The sequence below is a fragment of the Triticum aestivum genome, chromosome 6B (genome assembly GCF_018294505.1).
Source record: "Triticum aestivum cultivar Chinese Spring chromosome 6B, IWGSC CS RefSeq v2.1, whole genome shotgun sequence".
NCBI classification, from domain to species: Eukaryota; Viridiplantae; Streptophyta; class Magnoliopsida; order Poales; family Poaceae; genus Triticum; species Triticum aestivum.
The window spans coordinates 344,733,609-344,745,606 of NC_057810.1; the positions used below are offsets into that span (position 1 = coordinate 344,733,609).

The 11,998-nt window shown below is 45.0% G+C and overlaps 1 protein-coding gene across 1 annotated transcript in view; it reads left to right on the forward strand.

The window, feature by feature from the left end:
* The first annotated feature begins 4,729 nt into the window (after window positions 1-4,729).
* Window positions 4,730-11,998, forward strand: part of LOC123139208 (ubiquitin carboxyl-terminal hydrolase 4) — a 27,717-nt gene continuing 20,448 nt past the window's right edge. Inside the window, exon 1 of the mRNA XM_044559008.1 lies at window positions 4,730-5,131. Within this exon, the coding sequence (XP_044414943.1) occupies window positions 4,904-5,131 (228 nt within the window). The 5' untranslated portion in view covers window positions 4,730-4,903. The remainder of the gene's footprint in view (window positions 5,132-11,998) is intronic.

Here is an 11,998-nt window from a genome sequence, read left to right on the forward strand (position 1 = left end):
GGACTCTCCGGGCTGTTGAATTATGTGACTTAAATCGTCCGCGTCCGGAGGCCGGACATAGGTCCCTTGAAAATTGGCCCTGAAAGCATCCTCGAGTTCCTCCCAACTTCCGATTGAATTTTCAGGGAGGCTTTTCAACAAGTGTCGAGCTGGTCCTTTCAACTTGAGGGGAAGGTATTTGATGGCGTGGAGGTCGTCCCCACGAGCCATGTGGATATGCAGGATAAAATCCTCAATCCAGACCCCGGGGTCTATCGTTCTGTCATATGCCTCTATGTTCACAGGTTTAAAACCCTGTGGAAACTCGTGGTCCAGCACCTCTTCGGTGAAGCATAGGGGGTGAGCAGCCCCTCTGTATCTGGATGTGTTGTGGCATGCCGTCGACTGTTGTTGTGTCCGATGCTGATTCCGAACTGGTATCCGATCAGTCTGATCGTTTTGATGACCATAGTCCTGCGCCGGGGCGTGTCCTTTAGATCCATAGATGGACCTGGCCGCGCCGGCCTTTTTATCCAGGAGCTTACATAAATCGTGTGCGGCGTTGGTAGCTGCTCCATTGCGGTTACGAAGTGGTTTGTCTGGCCTCCTGGCCGTATTGTTCTTCGGTGGAACGGCCTCATCGTCAAATTCTGGCAGCAGCTTGTGTTTTCGATAGCTCTTTGTGTGGCGATCGTCACCGTACTTTTCTTCAGTGTCTAGCACTTTATTCCATCTGCGATTGAGCATTTCCTGTGCGTCCTTAAGCCTTTGCTTCTGCTTCTTTAGACTTCTCGCAGTGGCCATAAGCCTTCTGTGGAGGTTATCTCGTTCCAAATGTGTTTCCGGGATAATGAATGCATCGTCGTCCGGACTGTGCTCTTGTCCTAGGGCGGTTTGATGAGTTCGTCCCTCGGGATCATTGTGATCGGGCGTCTGCTCCGGGCTGTGTTCGGCGTGACCTGGCTCATCCTGCTCCATTGCTGGGTCCATATGGTCGTTGTTTCCTTCGGAGTTGAGTGGGGTGTCGATCTTTCTAGCGTTGTTATCGCTATTTTTACTGTTGCTGGACTTGGAGCGGCGTCTGCGCCGTCGTTTTGGCTTTTGTCCGGGGGTTTTATCCTCCGGTTTGTTGCCATCGTCCTCCTTAGGCGTATCCACCATGTATATATCGTATGACGAGGTGGCAGTCCAGCGCCCCGTTGGTGGCGGTTCTGAGTTGTCTCCTGCGCTGACGTCCATACCGTCGGTATCATCGGAGTCGAAGTCAAGCAAGTCTGATATATTATCGACAGTGGCTATGAAGTGGGCGGTGGGTGGGCAACGGATTTCTTCGTCGCCTTCTTCCCCCTTGAGCCGGACATAGTTCGGCCAAGAGTCTCCTGACAAAGAGAGAGACTTTAATGAGTTCAGCATGTCGCCAAAGGGCGAGTACTGAAAGATATCTGCAGCGGTAAACTCCATTACCGGAGCCCATCCAGATTCGGCGGGCTCGGGGGTGCGCGGACTGGAACCTACAGCCGGACACGAGTCCGGGGGTCCGGTGACACAGGCTTCCTTGGGGGTGAAGTCTGTGTTCGGCTCTACCGCCGATGATTGTGCGGCCTCCAGGGCGGGGTCCATCCACCCGTCCTCGGACGACGCAATCTGCCCCAGATTTAGGTCCGGGGCTCCTGCAGGTGCGGTATCCCGAGTATTGTCCGATAGCAGGTCTAAGCCGTGCTCATCGTGACTGTTCGACGCTCCTGGCGCAGGCCCGAATCCGTTGAAGATCAAGTCTCTACGGATGTCGGCTGTGTAGTTCAAGTTTCCGAACCTGACCTGGTGGTCAGGGGCATAGCTGTCGATCTGCTCCAGATGGCCAAGCGAATTGGCACGCAGTGCGAAGCCGCCGAACACGAAGATCTGTCTGGGGAGAAAAGTCTCACCCTGGATCGTGTTGTTGTTGATGATTGAAGGAGCCATCAAGCCTCGCAATGACGACACAGAGGAACTCTCAATGGAAGCACCAATGTCGGTGTCAAAACCGGCGGATCTCGGGTAGGGGGTCCCGATCTGTGCATCTAAGGCTAATGGTAATAGGAGGCAAGGGACATAATATTTTACCCAGGTTCGGGCCCTCTCGATGGAGGTAAAACCTACTTCCTGCTTGATTGATATTGATGATATGAGTATTACAAGAGTTGATCTACCACGAGATCGTAGAGGCTAAACCCTAGGAGCTAGCCTACGATGATTATGATTGTCTTGATCGTCCCTATACGGACCAAACCCTCCGGTTTATATAGACACCGGAGGGGGCCTAGGGTTTACACAAAGTCGGTTACAAAGAAGGAAATCTAATATCTGGATTGCCAAGCTTGTCTTCCACGCAAAGGAGAGTCCCATCCGGACACGAGACGAAGTCTTGAGTCTTATATCTTCGTGGTCCAATAGTCCGACCAAAGTATATAGTCCGGCTGTCCGGATACTTCCTAATCCAGGACTCCCTCAGCCGCCGCGGCCGAAGTGGCAAGCGACGGGTGGAAGGTGGACGCCGGCACCGGAGTGACGCGCGGCGTGGGAGCACTCTCTCGCTCTCTCACTAGAGGAAGTTATATGTTTGATCCTAGTTGTGAAACTGCACTCTCACCCTCAAAGGCCCCCAGGAGGCGGGCGGGTACTCCAACATCCTTTCTAGGAGTAATCTTTACTAGCATACATGCCCGTGCACTGCAACGGGAGGATAAAATTACATGCCTCTAGCTTAATATAAGAATGTATCAAGACCCCCACATGTCCGTATTCTCTAGTTCAACATGGCACCCTTTAATTAGAGCCAAACCAATATATTCTTTTTTATTGGCACGTGTCCGTAATTTGTTTCAATTATAATTAACCAGCATATTCTCTTTTATTGACGCATGGAAGCTACCATTGTCAATAATTTATGGTGTTCCTTATTCTAAACAAGCCGACTTAGCTTGATGCACCGGATGCGGAGCAGGCCCATTATAGGACTGATCGAACTCACGACCTCAAAGACCCGACCACATGTTGCGAGCCACTCAAACAAATGCGCTCTTCTAACCAACGGTTAGTGTTAATATTAAAGAATCTAATGCAACGTCAGATTTGAAACTTTTTTTGAACTTTTAAATAAATAATAACTATAAAATGCCAAATATACTTGGCAACGTGAACAATTTTCAAAATTAGGATTTTTTTAAAAAATTCCACACAGTTTAAAAAGACGAACAAAAAATTTGAACGGAACATTTGTTGAAATTCACAAACATTTCTTAAAAGCATGAACGTTTTATAAAAGTACCCTTTTTTTGAAGCTGTGTACAATTTTTGGCAACGGGAACATGTTTTGAACATATGGAAGAAATTTAGAAAATGTGTCTTGTAATGCAAAAAATATTTTCAATTTTTGAACATATCACTAAAACAAGAAATATTTTTCAAATTTGAACATTTTTAAATCTTGAACAAATTTCGGAAAACCCAAACATTTTCCAAAAATGGTAATAATTTTTAAAATTCTGAAAAGAAATCAGAATGACAAAAATTTAAAATTCCAAACATTTTTTAAATGGGAACGCAATTTTGGAATTCATAACATGAACTACCGAATATACTTGGCAACGTGAACAATTTTCTAATTTTTGAACATTTTTTGAAAATTCCATACATTTTTGGACAAAGCAAGAACAAAAAATTTGAAAAGAACATTTCCTGAAATTCGCATACATTCCTTAAATACATGAACATTCTTATAAAAATATGAATGCTTTTATGTTGTGAATTTTTTTAAATGGGAAGGTGTGTTAAACATGCAAAAGAATTTTAGAAAATATGTTTCTTTAATGCAAACATTCTTTTCAATTTTTAAACCTATATGTAAATCTAGAATATTTTTCGAATTGGGAACATTTTTAATGCGTTTTTTTAAATCTTGATTTTTTTTTGAAAAATACGAACATTTTACTAAAAATGGGAATATTTTTTAAATTTTGAACATATTTTGGCACGACAAAAAATAAAAACATTTTTAAAAATAGGAACACATTTTTTAATTCGTAACTTTTTACGAAATTGTGAATAAAAATTGAAACTGCAAACATTTTTTGAAAATTGTGAAATTTCAGAAAACAATTAAAAATATACTTGCAATGGGAAAAATAAAAGAAACAGGAAATAAAAAGGAAAAGATACAGAAAAAGAAAATTTGAAACAAAACACAAACGAAAATGGCCGCCGTGTCTTGGTTGTCCTATGCGTAGCTAAAACTATATGCCGCACTGAGCGGAAAATATGGTTTTTTTATTGCTGTGTGGGCAGGAAAAAAGGGCTGATTTTACTGGGCCATAGGGCGCGTGGCCCACGTACGAAGTTCTCCATAAATCATTTTTTCTTTGGTTATAGACGGAGTACAAAAGTTAAGTACCACCTCGAATAGAAAAAAAATATTTTAATGGTGAACGGATGAAAAAATTGGAGAAACGCACCTTGCTTTATAATAATAATAATAATAATAATTATTATATATATATATATATAAGGTATAGAAGAAATAATCTTTAAGAAAAAGAATGTTTTTTTAGTAAAAGATTTTTTTGAACGATAAGAAAAAGCATGTGGTGGGAAGCTACAGTACCGAATTTCGCCCAGTGGAAAGGAAAGTCCGCTAGTTTTGCCCTCTGTGGCCCAATCTACTCTCAACCCCACACAGTGTTTCTGCCATGGGCTGGGCGGGCCATAGACCTGGGCGCCGAATCGCCCTGCTGCACCAAAGTCAACTAGAGTCCATTCCGTTTCCGTTAAGAACAAGGTCAAATTTAGGTGCACATCAAAGGCCTTCCTGTTGAAGAAAGCAAAGCATCGGCTAACAGAAACAGGCTACTTCTGCGCGCTTGGTTGCGAGGGCGTCCAAAAAACTTGGATGGCTAAACCGGCGCGATCGCCGACGGCGGAGGCCCTGCCGGCCGCGGTCGGGTCGGGGCTCCGGTCCCTCGCCAGCGCTGCCTCTGGATTTCTGGATCGGTGGTCGGTCGTCGGGACGGGCGTCTCCAGGCTCGAGAAAACTCTCGGCGACCAGTTCCCCGAGGGTGAGCACTACTTCGGCCTGGAGAATTTTGGCAATACCTGCTACTGCAACAGCGTGCTGCAGGTAACCCAATCCCCTGTACTACGTCGTTTTGACCGGCCCGTGGTGTTAGCTGCATGTTCCGTGCCAATCTGGTGGTATTCGCATTCGATTTTGATTAGGTCGTTCCTTTCGAAACTGTTAGGGTAGCGTTGATTGTTTGCGGCAGGCACAGTTCAAGGGACTAGCTAGTGAATTTTGTGTATTTGGCATTGGCGTTGATAGATATGGTTAGGTAATTGTGCCTCTCCTCAGGTGATGTGATGGTGGATGATAAGGCTGGAATTCAACTCAAGTCGAGCCACGGCTCGACTCATTAGAGTCTGTTAAGATAACGAGTTAGCTTGGCTTGACTCGTTAGCATAACGAGCTCAGATTCAAACTCGGCTCGACTCGTGTAACTTGCAAGCTAGTACGTTTAATTTGTTAAGCTCGCCCTGCCCACATGCGTCTCAGTGTCTGGGCCCTGCCGCTATGATCAGTCTCCGGATTGAGGTGGACGTGACGGCTGTCAGGCCCAATTCATAGCATTCTCCTGTTCCATCGTGCCAGAAGTCACTGTAGCCGTAGATCTGTCATCGGGTGGCTCTGAAGCGGAGATAACGGTTCGATCAAGCGGGCAGCTCTCCTCCGTCGATCTGCTATCCAAGGGTGGGCGATGCTTGAGACACAGCTGTAGCTGATCCGACAAGCGCATGTGCTCTGTTTCTGCTTTCTTTTACCTTTTTCTTCTTGTAATGGCTATAAAGCCAACCCCCTGCGTGTGAGAGGGCATGACGTTGTGATTTGGGTGTAAACCCTAGCCGCCTGTGGCGTGCTGAACCAACTTTCCCCAATTTCTCAACAAGAACCCTAGCAATTTGCTCTGTTTCCTCTGCTAAAATTCCTGGTGTGTGCGTTAAATTGCTTAGATCATAGCTTTGATCCTGACAATTGGTATCAGAGGCCAGTCTTTCCTCGGCGGCGGTAGATGATTGGGGCAGCGTAGAGGTTTGTTCTTGCAGTAAAATCCCTCTGCGAGCTCCAATCGGGCGGCGGAGGCAGCAGGCGGCGGCCGGAGCGGCAGCGTTCGGGTGCAGTCAGAGGACAGCCTGGTTGCCTGAGAGTGTTTCTCGGGTGGTAAAATTCCAGTTCCTGGATCTGGCCGTGTACCAGTGGAGGCGGGCGCAGGCGGCGGTGCCAGCGGCGGTGACAAGTTCATCCCACCCTCCCAACCCTCTATGGTGGTGATTTCTGACGGCCTTAACATGACAGGCCCTGCTGATTCTGGCTCCACAGCGGAGTTGCAGCTCGAGTCCCTGGAGTTGGACATCAAGACGCTGCAGCGTGACCGAGAAGAAGATCGCAAAGACTTTCAGCAATTCCAAGCGACTGTGAACAGAAATTTCGCCACGATGCAGAATTTTTTTGAAAAGATCCAAGACAACTTCAGGCGCTTGCTGTTAGATCCGGAGCCAGCTACTAGAGAAGAAAGAGAGGAGGGTCAGGGAAGTGTCCAAATCAAGGACAATAACAACCAATCGCCTCAAATAGCTCCTGGACGACCCAAGCAACTCCAAGCTCCAACCCCTCCATCAGTAGCAATGCCAGAGAAAGCACCTCCTGCGCCAGTGGGAAATGCAACACCGCGAGATCACACTGGAAAAGAACTCAATTTGGATGGGACCCTGAAAGTGCCTTACAGACATCCAAATTTTGGTCAGGGTAAGGAAACAGCACCAAACATTGTAATCCAAATGGAAGAAAGGCAAGAGGAGGAGGTTATGGATCAGCAGTACAGAAGAGGGCCCAATTTCCCTGTTGAGGCACGAAGAAATGTGTTGACAGTAAAGCCAGCTAAGTTAAACATCTCTGAATTTGAAGGTCAGGACCCAGAGTCTTGGATTTAGAATTTGGAGCAGTATTTTGCTGCAGCCAGAACTCCTATTGAGCACAGAACTGAGCTGGCAGTTTCTTACCTTAAAGGGCCTGCTGTACAATGGTGGAGAGGAACAGGATTTGCTCCTAGCAATGTTCCATGGCACAAGTTTTGCTCTTACATCTCTGACAGATTTTCTGTGGATTCTGTCTGTGACATTGTCAGCTCCTTCCATGCAGCTCAACAAACTACCACAGTTACTGCATATGTGGAGCAGTTTGAGCAGCTAATGAACATAATGAGAAGAGAAAACCCTGGAATCCCTGATGATTATTATGTTTCTAGCTTTGTGGCAGGGCTTAACCCATATATTAAAAGTCATGTGGAGTGCTTCAGGCCTAAGGATATGCAGTCTGCAGTGTGGTATGCTAGGAGGATGGAGAAATCACAGGTACCAGCTACTGTAGTGCAAACTAAACCTTATGTCCCTCAACCTAGAATGCAAGTAATTTTTGATCAGCCCAAAGCCCCTGTAACTACTGTCACACCAAACAGAAACACTATTATTCAGCAGGCAAAACAAAACCAAGTGTGTTATAAGTGCAGAGAGCCTTGGGTGCCTGGTCATAGGCAGGTCTGTAAAATGAGCCAGAGAGCTCAGATCCAAGCACTGCAAGCTGAGGAAGTTGAAAATCCTGAGACAATCTATGTTACAGATTTTGATGACCCTGATTTGGAAACACTGGAACAACCATCAGGTGAAGCAGTATTGAAAGTGTCAATGCATGCTGCTATGGGAATAGGAGCAACCAAAAATACTTTTATATTGTCTGTAAAAATAGGCAATATAGTTGCCACAGCACTGGTGGACAGTGGTAGTACTTCTACCTTCATCTCTCCTGAAGTGGCAAGTAAATTACCTGTCAGTACAAGCCCTACACCCAGGATAAAGGTAGTGGTTGCTAGTGGGGGAGTGCTCTGGACTGAATTTCAAGCAAAGGACTGCCCTTATGAAATTCAAGGCCATCTGTTTACTGACAGCTTCAGAGTGCTTAAACTGAAAGGTTATGACATGATTTTGGGAGTTGATTGGCTCAGAAAATATAGTCCAATACAAATGGACTTTATTAAAATGGAAATGAAAATTTCTGACAGTTCTGGACAGTTTATCACATTTGTGGATGAAACTGTCCCCCTGACCCCTGTAGCTGAAGCCAAAGACAACACTGAAAAACTGTTAGAACAAGCTGTTTGTGGGTTTTTCTTGTTCACAACCTCTGGTACTGAATTTGCAGCTGCTAGTTCAGAAATTCCTAATGAATTGAAGCCACTATTGGACCAGTATGACCAGTTGTTTCAGGAGCCAACTGAATTACCCCCTAGCAGGCCATGTGATCACAAAATCCCACTAGTGGAAGGAGCAAAAGTAGTTAACCAGAGGCCTTATAGAATTCCTCACCATCAGAAAGAGATTTTGGAGAAAATCATCAAAGAGCTACTGAAAAATGGGATAATCAGACCTAGCACAAGCCCATTTTCCTCTCCTGTGCTACTGGTCAAGAAGAAAGATGGATCTTGAAGGTTATGCACTGATTACAGAAAACTTAATGCTATAACTATCAAGAATAAATATTCCATTCCTGTAATTGAGGACTTGTTGGATCAACTGAAAGGAGCAAAGATCTTTTCCAAAATTGACCGGAGAAATGGATATCACCAAATCAGGATGGCAGAAGAGGATATTCCAAAAACTGCATTCACTACTCACATGGGATTGTTTGAATTTTTAGTTATGTCCTTTGGACTAACTAATGGTCCTCCCTCCTTCCAAGCATTAATGAATTTACTGTTTGGCCATCTCAAATTTGTAGTGGTTTTCTTTGATGATATATTGGTGTTCAGTTTTTCATTAAAGGAACACAAGGACCACTTGAAGCAGGTGTTTGATATATTACAAGCAAACAAGCTATATGCAAAAATGGAAAAATGCTCTTTTGGTCAGCAAGAGATTGAGTACTTGGGTCATGTGATTAACTCTGAGGGAGTTTCTACTGACCCATCTAAGATACAGTCCATTAGAGATTGGCCCACTCCTACTACTGTAACTGAATTAAGAAGTTTTTTGGGGCTAAGTGGATATTACAGAAGGTTTATACAGGGATATGGAGTAATTTGTAGACCACTATTTGACTGCTTGAAGAAGGATGGTTTTTCTTGGAAGAAAGAGCAACAAGAAGCATTTGTGACCTTGAAAAACAAGCTTACTAGCACCCTTGTGTTAGCACTGCCTGATTTCTCCAAGCATTTTATTTTGGAAACTGATGCTTGTGGGTATGGACTGGGAGCTGTATTGATGCAAGAGGGAAAGCCCATTTCTTACTTCAGCAAGAGCATTGGCCCCAAGGCAGCTGCAATGAGCACTTATGACAAGGAAGCCTTGGCCATAATTGAAGCTGTTAAGAAATGGAAGCATTATTTCTTAGCAACATCCTTAGTGATCAGAACTGATCAGGAAAGTCTGAAATATATTCAGGAACAGAAGATTACTGAAGGAATTCAACATAAACTGTTACTGAAGTTGCTAGGATATAATTTCACAATTGAGTACAAGAAAGGCAAGGAGAACAAGGTGGCTGATGCATTATCTAGAGTAAAACATGTGATTCATGCTTTAACTGCAACTGCCACTTCTCCTACTTGGGTCAAGCAGGTCACAGCAAGCTACCATCAGGATAGTAAGATCAAGGAGCTCATTGCTGAATGTGCTGTGGGCAAATCTGATACCTCTCCTTACTCCTTCAAAAATGGCATATTGAGATTTCACAATAAGATTGTAGTGGGATCTGCTTCTAACCTGAGACAGGAAATTCTCCAAACATTCCATAATTCAGAGTTAGGAGGCCATTCTGGTGAGAGGGCTACATACCAGAGAGTGAAGTTAATTTTTCACTGGCAGGGTTTAAAACAAGATGTAGTGCAGTTTGTCAAGCAATGCCCTGTTTGTCAGTTGAACAAAGCTGAGCACACTCCTTACCCTGGATTATTGGAACCACTTCCTGTGCCTGATTTTGCTTGGGCACATGTGAGCATGGATTTTGTGGAGTGGCTGCCTAAGTCTGAACACAAGAACTTGATTTTGGTAGTGGTTGACAGATTCACCAAGTACTCTCACTTCATTGCTATGAGACATCCAATTACAGTACAATCTGTTGCAAGAGCATTTGCTGATAATGTGTTCAGGTTGCATGGGGTGCCCCTAGTAATTGTCACTGACAGAGACAGAATTTTTACTAGTCATCTTTGGCAGCAACTGTTCAAGTCCCTGAAAATCAAGTTGCATTGGAGCACCAGCTACCACCCTCAAACTGATGGTCAAACTGAAAGGGTTAACCAGTGTTTGGAGAATTACTTAAGATGCATGTGTTTCCAACAACCCGGGAAGTGGCATGGGTGGTTATCCCTAGCTGAGTGGTGGTACAGCACCTCCTTCCACACATCACTTAAGATGACACCCTTTCAGGCCCTGTATGGTTTTCCTCCCCCCATGATTGCTGAATCTGCCTTGCCTGATGCAATTTGTGAGGACAATGAGGATCTCTTGCATAACAGAGAAGTGGCACTGGAAGTGATCAAGCATAATCTGCTGAAAGCTCAACCTAGAATGAAGTTTTTTGCAGATAAAAAGAGGAAAGAAAGAGAATTTGTAGTGGGGGACATGGTCTATTTGAAGTTGCAACCCTACAGACATACTTCCCTCAGCCTGCATAGGCACATGAAGCTGCACTCTAAATTCTATGGCCCCTTCAGAGTAATGGAAAGAATTGGAAAGCATGCTTATAAATTACTGCTGCCAGAGGGCTGTCAGCTGCATGACACATTTCATGTCAGCCAGCTTAAAAAGCACATTGGACCAGCAGTCATTCCGTCCCCTCTGCTACCACTAGTTGGTCCTGATGGAATCATCAAGGTGGAGCCTGAAGCTGTGCTGGAAAGAACCCTGGTTCCAAGGAAGCAAGGAAACATCAGTATTCCTGTCGTTCGATGGCTAGTCAAATGGACCAATATGCCGGTGGAAGAAGCTACTTGGGAAGACTCTGCATTCATTCAGAAGGTTTTTCCATCTTTTAGAGCTTGAGGACAAGCTCCGTTTCAATTGGGGGGTATTGTCAGGCCCAGTTCATAGCATTCCCCTGTTCCATCGTGCCAGAAGTCACTGTAGCCGTAGATCTGTCATCGGGTGGCTCTGAAGCAAAGATAACGGTTCGATCAAGCGGGCAGCTCTCCTCCGTCGATCTGCTATCCAAGGGTGGGCGATGCTTGAGACACAGCTGTAGCTGATCCGACAAGCGCATGTGCTCTGTTTCTGCTTTCTTTTACCTTTTTCTTCTTGTAATGGCTATAAAGCCAACCCCCTGCGTGTGAGAGGGCATGACTTTGTGATTTGGGTGTAAACCCTAGCCGCCTGTGGCGTGCTGAACCAACTTTCCCCAATTTCTCAACAAGAACCCTAGCAATTTGCTCTGTTTCCTCTGCTAAAATTCCTGGTGTGTGCGTTAAATTGCTTAGATCATAGCTCTGATCCTGACAACGGCCGCAATGGTCAGGCTCTTGGCTCCGCTAGCTCATCCTCCGGCCGGCCATGACGGTGACCTTTGCGGACTTTCCTCTGGTCCCCACTTTGGTGGCCTTGGAGGCACTACCGGTTGGCGGCGCTGCCACCAGCCGCCCTTCTTGCTGTCTGATGCCAACTGGTTTGCTACTCCTGTACCCCTGTTTTCTTTTTGTAGACGAGCAATGGGCATTTGCTTAGACATGGTTAGCTAGTTAAGCGGCTACTAAAACCTGATACAAAAATATAATTCACTGAATCAACTATGACTTGAACTCTTCGCTCCATATCCTTCAATATTAGTTATTCCTTAATTTTGATGTTCCAAGCAGGTTTACCTTTAGAGTTGCAATGCTGGTATTCTTACTCCCATATAATAAAATTCCAAATCTAGGAACCCTGGCACTTTTGTTGTGCTCTTGCA